The sequence below is a fragment of the Martes martes genome, assembly GCF_963455335.1.
Source record: "Martes martes genome assembly, chromosome: 2".
NCBI classification, from domain to species: domain Eukaryota; kingdom Metazoa; phylum Chordata; class Mammalia; order Carnivora; family Mustelidae; genus Martes; species Martes martes.
In genome coordinates this window covers 77,900,033-77,918,846 of record NC_137889.1, presented here as the reverse complement: position 1 = coordinate 77,918,846, position 18,814 = coordinate 77,900,033, and the positions used below count along the sequence as shown (strand labels likewise).

Sequence of the window (18,814 nt, the reverse complement as noted above, 5' to 3'; positions counted from 1 at the left end):
AGTCATCCAGCAGGTGATCAGCAGAGCTGGGATTGGATGATCTGTTTATCCCCAATGTGCAACCTCTCTGAACATGAACCATCATCCTTCCTAGTTGTTAGCTTAATTCCCAACACTGCGTGCATACGTTGCCCTCCCATTGTTCCCTCATGTATAAGAAACATTCTTTGGACTTTTTCTCTTTTGGAAGGTGGAAGGAATCCAAGGGCCCACATATATGCAGTATCATCTGTATAAGCAGTACAGACCCAGCCGAGAACCAATGAATGGCAGAATACACCATGCTTACAAGCATGCATTCTGAAGCCAACTGTGAATTTTAGGGTCCTCACTTAAGTGAAGAAAAAACTTTTCTGTGGTGCACCATGGAAATACTACTATTAACTGTCAGAAAAGCTAATTGAACTAGAGGTATTTTCATGACAATAGCCTCATAGTGTTTTAAAGTTTGGAGATTCAGTATCTTTATTTAGCAAATGAAGAATCTGAGACTTAAGAAAGTAAATAAACACAGTCTCTGTCCTTAAAGAATTAGAGGCTAGAGGGTGGAAGAACTTAAAATAGCTAGATGCCCAGTCACAAAATAAAAATAAGGACCAAATGCCAGGAAAGTGCAGAGGAAGAAGTACAAAGCTGGATGAAGGATAAGGGGAGGAGGTGATGCTTTGATTGAGCCCTTAAGTATGAATATTTTTATAAATGAGAAGACAGAGACTATTTTTTAAAATTAACTGATGAGAATATGTTCCAGGAGATGTCAAAAAGCAGTCCATGAATAACTGCCTTCAAATAATTAAGATATATGTATTTGAAAGAGAAAAATATCTATTTTCAAAAGTGTCCGATTTCGAAAAATATCTGCTCAGTGGTCTCCAAAACGTTTGAACATTTTTGTCTCTCAGCATTTTAGAGGTTTAGTATTAAATTCAATATATTTTGGTTTTGGTTATAATAGTTCACCAGAACTGAAAAAGATAGGCAGATCAAAAATTAAGAAAAATGCATCTGACATACTTTATTTGGAAAATATTTAACTCTTAGGGGAAAAAAAAAAATCTGTTTACAACTTTCCAAGTGTGCAGATATAACACATTTTACCGAGGGAACATTTACATGGTTTTCAGCAACAAGATCATGTAACAAAGACAGAAATATTTCCAAACAACCATCTTCAGGATAATCTTGCCATACCCAATCTTCAGCCAAAAAACAGATATTTTCCTATTTATATTGTCAACTTTTGAAAGGAATAAATTGCATGTATTGGATTTCACAAAATACCTGCTACTACACTCTGGAAATTACTTTAAATGATGAGTAAGTTTAGACCATTAGCTTTTATAAAAGAGGAAGGCACTATATTTGATACTTAAAATATTATTTTTCATGCCGCAATTAATTCTGTCTCTGTGTTATAAGTAGTTTAAGTATTTCTCCACATTTTATGAAAAGCATTGTAAAGATTCTCTTATCCTTGACTGCCCTCTCTCTCCCACGCCTCACATTCTCAGGAAACTGAATTCTATCTGCCTTCTAAATACTGACCTCGGCAGTACCTTACCCGATACCATCAAGAACAGAGCCTCTATCCTCTCAACTCTCATCACATGGTTTCTAACTTTTAACTTTATATATACTCATCACCTTTCTCAACAGATTTGTTAAAATGATTTTTATTTTTTGGTAAGCATTAGACAGATTATAATACTAATCTTTTCAAAGCACTACGGAGTCTTCTCATTTCCCTCAGAGTAAAGACAGAAGTCCTTCGAATGACCACCACAACCCAGCTGACCTGCCCCTTCTGTCGTCGTTCTCTGATCCCTTCACCTACTACTCCAGGGGAGGTGCTCTGGGGCCCCTGCTGCTCATCCAGCAGGCCAGCCACACTTCTGCTTTTCGGAGGGCTTTTCCTCTGAACGGTCTTCCCCTAGACAGCCCAGTGTCTGCTTCCTCAAGATGTTCACTGCTCAGAACTCGCGCTCCCAGTGAGGCCAGTCTGATCATCCTGCTTAATGCTGTAACCAGCCTTCACTTGGTACACATCTTCTCATCCTTAGCTTTCCCAATTCCACCTGGTCTTACAGCACTGTTTTACCTTTTCTAAAGCACTTACCACCTGACCACATATTGTATAATTTCCATGTTTAGTATTCCTATTTTTCATTGACTATCTTCATCTAATGGATTCTAGGTTCCAAGAAAGCAGCTTTTTTTTCTGCTTGTTTAAGTCAATAATACAACCTATGCACTTAGAACAATACCTTTTAAATAGCAGTATTCAACATACAACTAATGGGACTTTAAATCTACATGACTGGGAAGAGCAAATTGCAAAATTAAACAGTGTTCCAAACTTATTATTACTAAGAACATCATCATTATTTTATTTAAGAAAGACAGTCATACTCTGTACCATGCTTGTTATGAACAGAGCAGTTTTTTAATGTTTTACAAATACAAATTATTTTAATTTAATCTTCGTAACAACTTTTGTGTTGAGGTATGCAGTACTGTTATCTTCTTTGTAAAGATAAAAGTGAAGTAAAGTACCAATATTGATCCCCTCTTATTGTAAAACTCCCACTTTCATCTTCAGGTGCCCTCCTGTCCACCGAGCATTACATCAGTATTCAACAGACCGATGATGTAGGACTCCCATGTTGGTCCATATATTAAGAAATTATAAAATGTAATATGATTTTTTTAAGATAAAAACACAGATTAATGACATCCTAGTATTTCTTTCTCACAAGTCAGCATCTTTCATTCCATTTCGGCGACCACTAGTGTATTATAGTTTTTTTGTTTTGTTTTGTTCTGTCTTGTTTTTTTTCCTACAGCCACCAACCATTTATCAAGAAGAAATGATATAAATTGAATAACAACATTCAAGAATATGGGATTATAAGAAAATACTCCATATATATTCTTCTTCCACCTCAGAATTAACCTATATAGATTGCTCATCTATTACTTTGCATAGATTTGTATTTAACTACTGATATTACTTTGCTAGGAAACTTGTTTTCAGACTTTGCCTTGAGAAGCCTATGGAAATGAGATTTATTTGTAGCAGGTGATTCAATTCCGGCCATAATAGAACAAACAGAATCAGTTTGGATCTATCGAATGACTCCATAAGATTTGTTTAAATTAAAGATTCTGATACTATAGGTTGGAAATTTCTCTCCAGTATCATAAACACTTTGGTTTTCTGTACACAGTGGTATTTGCTTGGCCTGGTGATTTCAGATAATTAAGCCACATTCTTACTTTCAAAAATGAATTGATCTTTTAAACACTTTAAGAAATATCTTTTAAATTACAATGTGTTGTTATTATAATTAATAAATAGTAGTGATCTACATATTCAGGTCTGAAAATCCATTTCTTAACTTTCTGTATAAGAACCATTCTTGGAGTGTTATATTGTCATGTTGAATTAACTTCTTCTATTCCTTCCTTAAAATGTTTAAAATACACTATATAATGTAATAATAAAAAAAGGTCTTATTTGTAGCTTTATAAAGATATCAATAAAATTTTTTATTTAATATTTTAAAACATTGCTTGAGCACATAATTTACGTATGTCATAAGGTTTTTTTTTTTTTTTTCTTTTTGTCAATCCACAAATCTTTTTTTTTTTATTTAAAGATTTTATTCACTTGACAGAGAGAAATCAGAGCTAGGCAGAGAGGCAGGCAGAGAGAGGAGGGGAAGCAGGCTCCCCACTGAGCAGAGAGCCCGATGCAGGGCTCGATCCCAGGACCCTGAAATCATGACCTGAGCCAAAGGCAGAGGCTTAAACCACTGAGCCACCCAGGCACCCTTGTCAATCCACAAATCTTAACTCCTTCATAATCCCCAACTACCCAGTATTACACAAATTTATCAGTGTTTCTTGAGAAGACAAGACAAATAGAAAAATTTAAAGTATACACTATAATGATCATGGACCAGTTGCATCTGGTACTGATAATCTATAAACATCTAGACTGATGATAGCAACAAAGATAAACAAAACTTGGGGTTTGGTCTTAACAAGAAGGAACAGTGAAGCACAGCTTGTTGATCTGCCTGACAAGGAGAGTACCAGCTGGCTAATTAAGTGAACCTAATTTAAACTAATGATGTCGATTCTCAAGATAATGTGCTAATAGCTAGAGGAGACTGCTCGTGACACTTAAGAATACTCCCGAGGTGTCACAAGCCGCTTTGGCATCCAAGCAGAACCTGATTTTACTCCACAGAAGACAAAAGGAGGTCAGTTGTTTACCAGTCAGTCTTTAACACAGCCAAATATCACCTGCCTGCCACTCTGACAAAAATTCCACAGTAAGAAAGGCAATACACATTTGATGGCTAAAGCAATAGCAACCTTACCGATTCCATTAAAACATTATGACCTTTTATATTTTAAACTGCAGGTAAAAATATAAAGATGGTATCACTGCATCCACTGAAAACAAATATAGTCTAATGGTAATACTTTATCATGAATTTTCTAAAATATCGTGATGTCAAGAAAATATTTGTCATTTTAATAATAAAATGTAACAAAGCTGTTCCAAATCTTTAAATTTTTAACCTTAAATGCACATTCACTGCCAATCCACACAGTCTTTTGCATGTATTGTTTTGCATGTATTTGCATGAAAAAGTAGTAAGGAATATGATTTCGTAGATAAGGTCAGTATGAAACACTAGGGATCTACTTTAATTAGATTGAAAAATAAAGCTAGAAAGATCGAAGTTAAATAACAGTAGTCTTCTTTTTTGTCTCTTCTTCTTTTTTTTTTTTTTCTTCAAGATTGATTTTGGACTTCGTTGTTCCTTTTCTGTATCTACACCAGAGAAAATTCCATGGCATTTTCTATCATGTTTGGGGGAAGGTTAACTAAATTTCTGTTATAGTTAATATTCTTAGCTGTTTCTGTATAATACATTCAGGTTTGAAAGAAAGAAATAAATGCCTACAGCACAGAATCAGGAAGTATAACTTCACTTGGATGCAAAAAAGATCAACTTAAACCTAGCCTCAGTTGAGAAAAGTGGTCAAGTTGAGAAAGAATGTTCAACTTTTTATAAAATTAACTTCGTACTTGGCAGTTGACTTTGAGTGTGCTCTGTCCTTGCAGATAAATATAGCTGTATTCATTTTTTAAAAGATTTTATTTATTTATTTGACAGAGAGAGAGATCAAAAGTAGGCAGAGAGGCAGGCAGAGAGAGGGGGGGAGGCAGGCTCTCTGTTGAGCAGAGAGCCAGATATGGGGCTTGATCCCAGGACCCTGAGATCATGACCTGAGCCGAAGGCAGAGGCTTAACCCACTGAACCACCCAGGTGCCCCAATAAGTACAGCTTTAAATCACAAAGTTGTTGTTGTTTCAATATAGTCTTTTAAGTAGCTAGAAATATTCTTTCTTTAAATAGTTTTAAAACTTGAACTTCTTGGATTGTTAATTTATAAAACAGAGGGTTCAATATCTAAATCTGCAAAATCTATAATGCTGTTTTTAAATTGGGAAAGCCTTGAGGGAATTTATAATTCTAAGAAATGAGGTATTTTCAAATATGAAAATAGAACCACTAAGATATTTATAATTCACCTTCAAGCGTGTACTTTTGAGGACTAAAATTCACAGATTCTAAGTTATGTTAAGACAAATATAAGGGAGTGTTCTTTCACCCAGCAGGTAAGTAGACACATGGAATTCATTATCTAAAGAGCTCACAGGCTGAAATTATACATGGTTTTGAAAGTGAAAACTTAGACAAATAAAACCTAGAAAATTTTAGTTTTTTAAAAAGACAATCTTTTGTGGTATAGATCTAAAATTTTAGGTTGATATTTACAGTCAGTAATAGATTTCAAGAATTAGTATTCCTATCAGTAAGAACAGGGAACTGATTCTACCCAGTATGGAAATTTTCATTTTATAAACAATGGTGATCTCTGCATTTCTACAGAACAGATTGTTGCAGAATGTCCCAAATCTCTGCAGCTGCACTTTCACTTCCCTTCTTTCCAGTAAGGTATTCAGTAGCCCCTGTAATTCAAAACCTTTTCTTTTTATTGACAGAAGGGTAATACTCAACTCCATCACACATCTCACCAGAGCTGTGCAAGTAACCCCATGACAAGTCTGCCTTTTTGTGCCACGGTTTAAGTTCTCACGTTTTTCCAACAATAGGAGCAAATCTAGTACGTTATTCTTGGTTCTCACTGTTCTCCAAATAGAAGGTAGTCATAGGAAGTGAGGCAATAGGCTGATAAATGGTGGTGTGTGGCAAGATGCATGGAGAGAAGCTTTAGATTTGTCTTTGGTAATAGAAAATCTGAGAATATACAGAGGCTCTAGCCAGAGCAGGTAAAGTGAGTAAAGCAGGAAATCAGTACCACGTCAGCTTTTACCTCTAAACCCATCTGGGGCAGAATATTTTTTTTGTTGTTTTATTTTAGAACTCTCAAATCAAGATTGCTTTTTTATTCCTAATTTGGTTACATGATATTAACATCTTTTCCCTTTAATTTGTTCTTTCCCATTTTGCTTTTAAAATTCAATACCATAATTTTTTACCTTAATATTTCTTAGTTTCTTTTACTCTCTGCTAGGAGTGTGGTTATATACTTTTACTCAATTCTAATAGTGTTAATCATGACTTTTGTCCTTATTTTATGCAAAAAATTCCCGGCTTCCTTTTGATTAGTTTTTTTTTTCAATAACTTAAATTTTACCTTTATACATTAATTCCTTTGTGTCTCTATATACATATCCTTATACTTTCCTTCTTGCATTCACATTATTCTCCTTTTCTTCAGCTAAGTTCTAAAATTATCCAGTTAAATTAATCTATTACTTTTTTTTTTAAATTAAGGAGCAAAATTCCCTAAACACACAGCCTTATCTGGATTCAACATATTTAATCATGATTATCAATATTACTTGATATTGATATTAATATTTTGCATGTATATGGGTGCTATTAATAATTAGTTTAACATTGTGTCAGAGAATCGGTATGAAGTAACTTTCATTACTATTTCTTGCAACTTCATTTATAGACTATTATTTATCAGTAGTAGCTGTTTCTATAAAGTAACCGCTAACACTGAGTTTCTGAATACTGACCCATTGCTCCTAGGGGAAATACATACTTAGGTTCCTTTGAGCCTCTGGTCTCAAGATTTTCATCAACTGATCAATAGATAACTTTGTTTCATATGTGTTTCTGTTCAAAGACACTTTATTTAATATGTATTGTTCATTAACATTGAACTTGCAGCCAAATAACACTAGGACTCATGGCTGAATGAAACTTACCATTATGTACATCACAGCCTTTTGCACAGGCATTTCAACACTGTGCTTAGGAGTCATTTTAAGCAACAGAGTTGCCAACAAAAGCACAAAAATGCAAAACACATAGTACTAAAAAGACCATGAAAAGGATACTTGTTTACAGTATAAAAACTGACACAAGAATGCAGAATCTCTTCTTATTCAACTTTAGCTAGAAACGTGTATGTTGGGTGACAAATTTTTAACCACTTTGTTCATGTCCTTGCATGACCACAAAAGGCCCATGAGTATTGATTTTATGGTCTTAAATAAATTTAGGTGAATTTTCAAATGAGAATCAACAAATAATAATTAACTGTAATTGATTTCTCTCCAGCAAAGAAAGAATAACACTACACCTACATTTAAACAAAATGATCTTATGATTATAATGTAGAGCAAAGTAGCCAGATACAAATAGTGAATGCTATATATTTCCACTGATCTAATATTCAAAATCAGTCAATGTTTATTAATGGTGGCATAAATATACATAATGATTATCTATGAACAGTTAAGGACTAGAAGGAGTAATAAAACATCATTATTATTTTAATAATAAGATCATAAGAAGAACTCATTTGGACTGAGGCCCAATTTTCTAGCCTATAAAAAAGTAAATGTTAGATTTTTGTCTAAAAATACTCCATAATAATGATTATATCATAAACATGATTTTAAAAAAATATTTTAGCATTATATATTATCTTTTACATTCTCCTGGTATTTCATAGCAATTAGAGGCACTTTGAAAAATAATATAATTTATGTGACTTTTACATTTCATTATCAATATTTTCTATTAATTTTGATTTTTAAATTAATTTTAAATTTTATACTGTTGTCTGAAGATGGAAATGATATGAAGATAAATGATATTAGTTTTTCTCACTTTTGAGTATCTAGTAGGTAATACATAATTAGCCTAGATTTCTAGTTTGAAAACAAAATCTAAAGACCAATTTGATTATTTCTGAAACATACTTCTAATTTTAACCTGCTGGCTATAGAGTCTAAATAATCCTAAACTGAATGCCTATAATTTGATCGCCTACGTTATAGCTGAAATCAAGATCAAATTAATTTGGTCAAAATCCAGCAGTCTCAGACATAAGAGGTGAAATACACAGAAAAATATATATTCTCAAGGTGGATACTGAACCATCAGACTGGATATATATGTGAACCATGCAACCCTAGAGGCCTTAGAGAAGTTTTCTAGTAGAACAGTTACTGATCCTTTTCCTCATGATTATACCAGTCACTCTCTTATTAGAAATTGAACAATTAGACTAAATATCCACTGTAAATTTGAAAACCAGAGATAACAGAGTTTTTCGGTAGAAACACTTTTCACTCTTTTATTTGTCATACCAAACCTATCCATAGGAGGCAATTAATAAGTATACAAAGAGTGGATGGGTAGATAGGTGGATGATTGGATGCTACCATGAGAAGCTGTGAAGGACTCTTAGAATGAAAAGCCCTAACTTTGAACTTATTGCCACTTTTTGTAGTTCTAGTCAGGAATCATTAGAGGAGTTACTTCAATATTTGATTTCAAACCAATGTGGATGTAAAAAAGATCTTGGCAAATATAAGGAATGGTTAGTGTCTAGTGTCTCTCAGAAACTTTGATAGTAAGTAGATGTAAATCACTTCTATATGCCAAGATCTGCTATAAATGTTTTATATGCATTAAGTTAATTCTAAATACAACTTTATGAGATATTTACAATTATTAATCCCATCTAGTGGATTATGCATATCTAATAAAGCTGTTTTAAGTTTGTTTCCTCTGATCTGAGAAGCAAGAGATTATAGTAAGAGTAAAGGGTCCAGTTATTATAGCCAGGCCACCTTGAAGCAAATCCCATACCATCCCTGGCTGTTGTGCAATAGAGTACAAATAGACTGCCCAAGTAAAACAACTTTGGAAAGAACTGGGAATGAAACATTTGGGGACTCAAACCAGAATTTTTTTTTATAACCATGACCATGACAATGTTTATTTGGATTTTTTTTTCTCTGTCATTGACCTATGTACATATTCCTTGTTTTACTACTATAGTAAAACCTACTAAATTATTATTATCTAACAGTCTACTATTATCTTGGCTTTTGTTAAGAATCAAGTAAGGAAGAAATAATACTGTTTCTGGAATGGTAACTAGGAATACCTTAATAAGCATCTGACTGGAACTCTCCTGGCTCTAAACAGAATAAATAAATCTGAGGTTGATTTTTGTGGAACTAATCATGTTAATATTATGATGTGTTTATGGAATCTAATTTTTGAAAATAAGAAAAATTAATTTTTTAATTCATTAAACTCAAGCAACAGCCTAAGAGGAAATTTTGCAGAAAATGCATACATTATCCAGTTATCCAAGTAATAAAACAAGTTATCAATGACAATCAGATGGCAATGTACAAGTTACTGGGTAAAGAATTGCAAAAAAGTAAATAATTTTTTAAAAATCACCTTCAAAAGCAGGGATTGTTCATACCTGAACAACTTTTTGGGACTGCACATCAACAATGAGGACTCTGTCCAGAGTTGGCTGTGCAACATAAATGAATTTGTCTTTGACATTAACAGCTGAGGCCCACACACACCTCTGAACTTCATCTCCTTCAGCTTTGGGACAGACTTCATCCTATAATTTAGAAAACAGGGGAAAAAGTGAATATTTTAAAGTAACACGGATATGGCATATTAGAAGCAAAATTAATGTTTGATGCTTTATTACTTTCAGCATCAAAATTAAACATATGTATACACATATATATACACACACACACATATATATAGAGAGAGAGAGAGGGAGAGAGAGTGTGTGTGCTAAATTAAATAAAACAATCCCCTTAAATGTAAATCAATGGAAATAACCCTTTGATATAAATTTCATCAGGCTCTTAATTACTTATTTCTAATAGGCTATAGCCTCTTCATATGTTACTATCTTGTTCATAACTCAGTAACTTCAGAAGTAGATAATAAATTCGAAGTTTTCTCTCAAATCCTCCAATCTCAAGCTTCTTTACCAGACATTAAATGTCACACTGGAGTATATTTAGAGGTTATCACATCAGTGGCTGCCCCCATGCCCTGTCCTTGATCTTTTCAAAAGCTACCAAATCTACCAGAAGTGATTGAAAGTTTTCTGATTTGCGGAGAATCAGAAGCTTGGAAAAATTATAAAAAGGTAGTTATTCAGAAGGCTTATTTTATTTTTCAGTTTTTATCAAGGTCAAATTTTACAAAATCTTTTAATATGTTCAAGCAGATTATTATTCTACTCCTTCACCCATACTGTTTTCTGGTTGAATATTATACTGTTTGTGCCAGACTGTCATAAATGAGACAAAAACAAAAACAAAACACACACACACACACACACACACACACACACACACACACAAACTTCTATTCCCTCCTATCCTGAATTTTGTTAATAAGTGAATGTTGAAGGGATGTATAGGCCCAGTGATCTGTGCTGGTAGACACATCACAAATGGAAGAAACGTTATTTAGCCCATTATTTTTCTTTCAGGTTTTTCTTTTATTCACTCGTCTTTTTGTTTTGTGATTTTCTCACTTTACCTATAGTTAGAAAACCACTAAGAAGAGAGATTTGTTGATCTATACATAAAATATGTATGTAATGATTCTAGTGTTTCATTTGTCTTATGATTTAGGTATGATCACTGATTACTAATGTCTAATTTATTGATTTGTATACTCCAGTTAGTAACTATTAAATTAGAACACTCTCCTTCTCTAATTCAAATAAAAACATTTATTTTCAGCAGAGATTCCATTCACCATTTGTATTTAATAATCACGAACTACACATTAACAAAGCTTACATTATCAACACCACTAAGCATTTCTTTTAAAGATAATACTGACAGCAAATCATATTTGACATATAGTAATTAAAATGGATATACCATAATAACACCTTTGGAGGGAGCACAATCATAGTAGGTGGTTTTTCTCTTTGCTTAAAATTTAGAAAATAATATAAAAACCAGAACACTTTGGAATGAGATCTCAGTGTGTGGTCTGCTGTTTTTGTTCTCTAAATTTCAGATATGATTCAGGGAGAATCTGGAGTGTCCACTGATTTTTAAAATTCAATCCAGAAGTTGCCACGCACTGTCAAAACACCCGGAACATATGATAGTGTCTTCCTTTAAACAGTACATGTTATTCCCAGACTTCCAGAACATAACCAAACAAATTAAAAACTAAACATCTAATGCATGATTCTGGTAATTCTGGAGGTAGAAAATCAACTTCACTACATGGGACGTACCACAATCATTTTAAAATGATTACCAGTGGGGTCATCCTGAGTCATGTCCACAGGACCCTCAAGCAGGTGCACAGACCTGAACTCTGTCCTCAGCACATGCACAAAACAGTTTCACTCATCAATTCACTGAAACATTACTTTCTATGCCAAACATATTGCTTCAGAAGTATATTAAATATCTTTGACAAGAACCTATTTTGTGAAAATCCAGCACAATATAAAATATGTACTTCAGAGGAATGAATATGTGGGGAAAAAAAGTGGGATCTAAGGTTGATGAAAGGCTCTGAACACAGGGAAATTGTTTATAAATTCTTTGCTGTTGTGTAAAAGCTACCAACAGAATCTGCCAAAATAATAGGAAGTGTGAGTGACCCAACACATAACTGTCAGCGAAACAACTGCTGAACCAGGAGCAATTTCCACCCCTTTGTTTGCTACAAAACTATTCAACAGTAAAATAAACTGCTCTGCTGGGAATTATTTCCTATTTGTATGCTGTCTCCATAAGATGTCCCTGATCAGCCTCACAATCATTTTTACAAAGCCATTAAAAGTTTCCTGACAGCCACCCTGAGTTTTCTTTGCTTCACTTTATGCCATTATTTCTGATTATAGTCTATTAGGTTCCATTTTACAACGGCACTTTTATTTTTTCAGATCACATAGATTAATATTTACTTCTGTGGACAGGAATTTTAGAGGAATGTTTTTCACATGCATTAGGCATTTAATGAGATAAAAGATGAGCTCAAAAACCCAAAGATGCAAAATAAAATTAAGATAATACATACTGATGAGGAAAATGGTGAGGAATTATATCAAGAAGTTTAATTAAATCACTTTTTATAGAAATGTGTACCACAATTCAGAGTAAAAGGAATTTATAAGATATTAGAACTAATAAGGGTGAGAGTCAATAAGAAAAGGAAAATTCTAGTTCATAGTTAGAAATTATCTATCTCCCTTTAGGTAATTTCCATATTTAATTACATCCTGTGTATATATTATCTCTTTCCAAAATTTTAAAGGCAAACAAGATGTTTCTAGTGATGATATTAGTTTGGATTTAACATTTAAAACAATGCTGATGATACCTGATTGCTGAAAATAAGTAGGTCAGTTAGGTGGATGTATGCATTCATCTTCTATAGGACTTTGCCATTTTTATTTATTGTATTGCTTGACTATTAAAAACACATTTCCTAGGATGCTTGGGTGGCTCAGTCCGTTGAGCCTCCAACTCTTGGTTTCAGCTCAAGTCATGTTCTCCAGGTGGTGGGACTGAGCTCTAAGTTGGACTCACACTTAGTGGGGAGTCTGCTTGAGAAGATTCTCTCCCTCTGCCCTTCCCCTCATTCATTCTCTCTCTCTCTCCTCCAAATGAAGAAATAAATAAAATCTTAAAAAAATGCATTTCCCTCAAATCTCCAAATTCCCATCTCTCTGTCCTCTTCTTCCTCATAGTCTCTCTTTCAGCACGTATTCTGTCATTCATGTCGGGGACAAATGTTATTCGTCACAAGCACCTCCATTTTCCTTGCATCCAACTCAGTAAGTTTCTATCATTATCCCCTCCTCTCAACCTTCTCTCCAATCATAGATTTGTCTGTCCACTGTCCTTTGCCTTCAGAAGGATCTGTCCTGTATTTAATTTGTCATTGTAGTCACATCTCTAAGTATTCAAATGTCAACATTCCCTTGCAATTTAAGAAGAAAGAATAACAAAACATTACTTGGGTTTTATCTTCTTTCCCTTCTAATCATCCAATTCTCTTCAGACACTAAACAAGCTGTCCAGAAATTTACCTCCATTTCCTGATCTTTCAGTCTAAATTGTTCACACTTCAAACAGCTTTCATCATCCTCTCTCTTTCAAAACAGGAGAGATCACCAGTGGCCTCAGAATTTCCAATCATTAGTCTTTTCTTGTTGGGAAGCACTTATTGAGTACTTACTATGTGAAAGATAGTGTGAAAACTATATTTGGAAATAAAACTATGAATATAAGAGAATGCCTGCTCTCAAGTTGCTTATAGTTTCTGATGAATTTGGCTATTCAGACATTTATTCTTCCTAAAATAATCTTTCATTCTTGCAAGGTAAAAATCAGCAAACAATGGCCCCAGGCCAAATTCATACCATTGCCTTTTCTGGTATATGGTCCAAAAACTGAGAATGTTTTTTGCATTTCTTAAAAGTCGGAACAAAAATCAAAGGAATACTATTTTGTGACATGTAACCATTATATGGAATTCAATTCAAATTTACATAAAGATTTATTGGAACAAAGCCAAATCCATTGATTTAAATATTGTCTATGACCATTTTCATGCTATAATGGCAGATAAAGATCCTGTGGACTGCAAAGCTTAAAATATTTACTATCTGAACCTTTGCAGAGTAAAATATTGTTGATCTCATTCTTGAATATTTCCCTATCCTAGTTATCATTTAAATCCTATTAGTGAAATTCTGTCACAGTGGCTTCTTTATGGTATGTTCCTTAATTTTGATTCAGGAAAGGTAAGCCTCAGACTTTGGTTTTCCACTCTATTCCTTTACATTAAATTCCTCTTAGAGTGCATTCATTTCTATTTATTGATTTAATTTAGAGAGGGGGTGGGGAGAGGCAGTGGGAAAGGGAGGGAGAGAATCTTAAGCAAGTTCCATGTCCAGCCCAAACCCCAAGGCAGAGCTCGAGCTCACGACCCTGAGAACATGACCTGAGCCAAAATCAAGAGTCAGACACTTAACCAACTGAGCCACCCAGGTGAGTCAAGAGTACATTCACTCTTACTGCCTGGTTGTAATCACGGTCAAATGATACAAAGAGATTAATCTGTGACTTGTCAATCACCAGGCCTTCCTTCCTCCATCAGTCTCTTCATAGAAAAAAATCTGTTAAATGAACAATTTGAAGTAAACAAAGTAAAAGAAAAGTATACTATATTAAAGGTAATTAAAAACTAAATAGAAAAAAAAGGTGAAGTACACATACACATGAACACACGTAAATAAATTATAGATAGAGGATAGATAGATGACAGAGAGGGAGAGATACACAGATAATATAGACAGACATTATCTATGTAAAAGTATATAAGGTTTGGATTATATTAGGAAACTTTATCAAAAAAAAAAAAAAAGCTAAACCATTCCATAAAATAAAAGAAAGACTATCGAGTGATAAAATAACAGAGTAAAATTAATAATAATAATCATGTATAAGGCTATATACAGAACTTAAGTATGGTTGGTATATAAAATATCTTGTTTAGAAGTAGACAACAGTCTAAGGAATGCCAGGCCTAGGAGCACAGGAAACAAAAGCACTAATTTTTTAATTAATTAATTTTAATTACAAATTACTATTTTTAATTAAATACAAATAGATTAGAGTTCTCTAAAGTTATACAGAAAAGTAAATATCTGATCTTTTGCATAATTTGGATTGCAAATACAGTAAGTAATACACAGAACTTGAATAAAAATAAACTGGCATTAGTATTATTTAAAAAGGCAGAAATAAATATGTAACATATAAGGTGATCTAACATGTATTCACCCAGTTTAGGCATTGATTTTGGCAGCATGTGGATTCACCCAACGGTGGTAGATAGACACTCCTAGGTAGGTAGGTACTGAACTACTGGACATGTATATTAAGTCAAAGAATGAGAGAAAGATGGTTTGATATTCTGATCAATATGTAGCATTTAAGTTTGAAAATTTTTAGGTATATTGTAGACCTGGTTGCCTTACTGATCTGGTCACTAATTATTGAAAATAATTTGATTTTAGTAGTTCTGCATTGATAAATTTTTCTGCTTCTCTACCAGTCATGTTCTTAAGACTGTCATGATAGTTCCTTTCTTTGGCAGTAATTGAGAGTTGGTAGGAGTAGAGGGACTTTGGGGAAGAAAAAAGAAAGAAAGGAAGAAAGAAATTGTAAAAATCTTATTCAAAATGTGTAACATGATCTTCATTATTTTCCAACAAATAGTCTGTTCTAGCTAGAATATTCACATCAAAATTTCATAAAAACCAATGATTTTCCACAGACATTAAAGAGCATACCACACATCTTATTAATCAAATTATTTTCAATCTACATTTGGCCATCATATTTCCAATACCTATGTGACTTTTGGTCTTCCTGATTTTCTTCTTGTCTAATCTTCTATTATATTTACATTTTGTGCCACAAAACTTGGCATATAACCCTGTACTATCATCCTCAGTTAAAATGTTAGGCTTTGCTCTTCCTATATTTTTACATTTTTCCAAACACAGTAGTAAAGATACAATATTTCCTCAGTAAATACTTGTTTAAATGTCACTTATTGTAGAAAAAAAAAAAAGTCAAAAGTGTATACTTCTCAGTCATGCCATGTAATCCAGAATGATTGAAAAACTGAATTTTAGAACAGCACTATTCAAAATGTTGTCTGCGAACAGCTGCCAGTTGGCATATCATTTGTTACCAAGCTGAGAATAATATAGAAATTGAAAATAAACATTTAGAACCTTTTATAGTAATTTGACATTGCCATAATAGCCATGTGCTCCTATGATCAGTAAACTTATCTTTATGAACAGGATTTAGATCAGTTTGGGTGGTGTCAAAATTGCCTGGAAGTTTTCTTGGAATGAAAAATACTTACTGGTTAAAAAAAAAAAAAAAAAGAAAGAAATGGATTGAACAAAAACCAAAGTGGTTCTTCCCCTCCAAATAGTTTAAGAAACAACTGATTTTGAGCTTTCTTTTCTGTCTCTCTCTCTTTTTAAAATCCAAACTGTCATAATCTGAGTCTACTGAGATATATAGAAAAGTAAATAATGAAACACTTGAAAAAATAGTGTTCACTTAATCAATAGAATACAAATAATTATTCTCAATGAGATTTCACTCAGGTTATCATGAATCAAGACAAATGAAACAAAGGTTCTTTTGTACTGTATGGAATGTCTAGGTTGGGATTCCTAGGATATTTTTCATAGCCATCTGGAAATTAATGTAATCAAGGTGAAGCTTTTTTGAATACACCAAAAACAGTATACTCTGCTGAAACCTATAAAACAGGTTTCACAATATTAAAAAAAATGAGATTTTACAATAATGTATTATTAATTTAATATTAGTGGTTATCTCCCCAGTGGACCATTTTTTAAAAAAGAAAGACCTGAAGTTTAAATACTTTCATCAATTTTTAATTGAGATTACTGGTTATACCTGAGCAACACAACTGTTTTTTTTTTCTATAATTACATATATTAATCTATATAATTCTATTTACCATTTCATATATTAAAGTGTATAAACAGTCTAGCTCATGTTAGTCAAAGCATAGGTAGTCATGGAAATGCAGGAGGTGATTTGTCTTAATTTGGCCTATCTTAGAAAACCATCATACAGCATGATTTTGATTCTAGGATATCAAAAGTACAAAGAAAACATTACAGAAATTTTCAATTATTTTAACGTAAGAAGATTGTATTTATGTCTTTTAGTGTTATAATAAAAATGGATTTGAGAACATTACACTGTCATAAATTGAGAACCAATTTCTTTAGGGACAATGTATTAGAGAGGATATGAAAATAGACCTTGAAGTCAACCAGACCTAGAGGTTATGTCCGGGTTTACATTCACATTAGCTGTGTAAATACTTCTTTTGACCCTCATTTACTGCAGTGGTCTAACAATATTACCTATCACATGGGATTGTTATGCACATTGAATAAAATCATGTTTGAAAAGTTCAAGTGATCAATGATGTTACTTGTTATTTCCTTTTCTTAAATATTCTGTTTATTTATTTATTTATTTGAAAGAGAGAGAGAGAGAGCATGAGCAGGGTGGACGGGCAGGGGAAGAGGGAGAATCAGATGTCCCCCCAACCCCTGGCCAGCAGGGAGATGCATGCTGGGCTCCATCCTATGATCCCAAGACCATGACCTGAGCTGAAGGCAGACGTGTAACCTACTGAGCCACCCAGGTGTTCCATACCTGTTATTTTCATATACAAAATTTTCTAGGGGCTATATTTCATGAAACTATAATAGCCTACATATTTTTACAATATTTTTTTCAATTTTCCATAATGTTTTGGAGAATAGTTCACTGTGAATATTTAAGAGTTTCAGAGAGGTACTTGAAGTATGAAATAATTGTTGCATCAAGAGAATTAAAGAGAATTTTTTCCCCATCTATCATTTGGTAGTTCTGTGACATTGGGCAAATCACTTGACCTTTCTCATTTTGTCTAGAAACTGAGGGGATTGAAAGAGGATTTGGGGGGCACCTGGGTGGCTCAGTGGGTTAAAGCCTCTGTGTTCAGCTCAGGCTCAGGTCATGATTCCAGGGTCCTGGGATCAAGCTTCACATCGGGCTCTCTGCTAGGCAGAAAGCCTGCTTCCCCCTCTCTCTCTGCCTGCCTCTCTGCCTAGTTGTGATCTCTCTCTGTCAAATAAATAAATAAAATCTTTAAAAAAATAGGATTTTATCAGTTGTTTTCATAAAAGACAACAAAAACAAAACCAAAAACAAAGCTCTCTGAATTACTTCTACTCTGTTTAAATGGAAAATGTTTTACCCACTTTATAAAAATATTATATTAGATAAGAATAGCAGTTAAAAAACAAATTTTAAGAGTGTTAAATTTCAAATGTCTACAGAATACAAAAGAAGAAAACTGTAGAACTTTTATAAATGTAGGGCTAGACGGTTTGTGTCTTGGTTCTTTGGTTCTTGTAAAGGAGTTGAAATCCTATCTCAGGGTTGGTCCAGGGGCCAATAGACACAGAGAATCCCTGGGGCAGGAACTTAATGTCTGTTGGTAAAGGCATAAATTTGAATAATGGGAAGACCAAATTAAATATCAAAACCAAAGGTATAAAATTATGTTGAAAAGCAGTAAATAGTGTTTGACAAAAAAGTGTTGGTATTAAAAGCTAATATCAGGCACTAAAACAATTGGACAATTATGGTAGATATCAGAAAGTGTAAATTATACGGACCAATTTGGTTCATGGTGGATAACTTAAATAGTAGTGGGGATAGTTGAAACTAAAGAATTAGTCGTGTTTAATTTCGTTCCCCAACATAATGAAGATTTGATTTGTATAAAAGTAATAA

General features: G+C 33.3%; 1 protein-coding gene across 1 annotated transcript in view; it reads right to left on the bottom strand.

Annotated features, from left to right (window-relative positions):
* The window catches only part of FSTL5 (follistatin like 5), a gene marked incomplete at both ends in the record, with an annotated part of 636,306 nt that overhangs the window by 62,528 nt on the left and 554,964 nt on the right, over positions 1-18,814 (bottom strand). Inside the window, one exon of the mRNA XM_080796324.1 lies at positions 9,859-10,008. Coding sequence (XP_080652450.1) covers positions 9,859-10,008 — 150 coding nt within the window. The remainder of the gene's footprint in view (positions 1-9,858; positions 10,009-18,814) is intronic.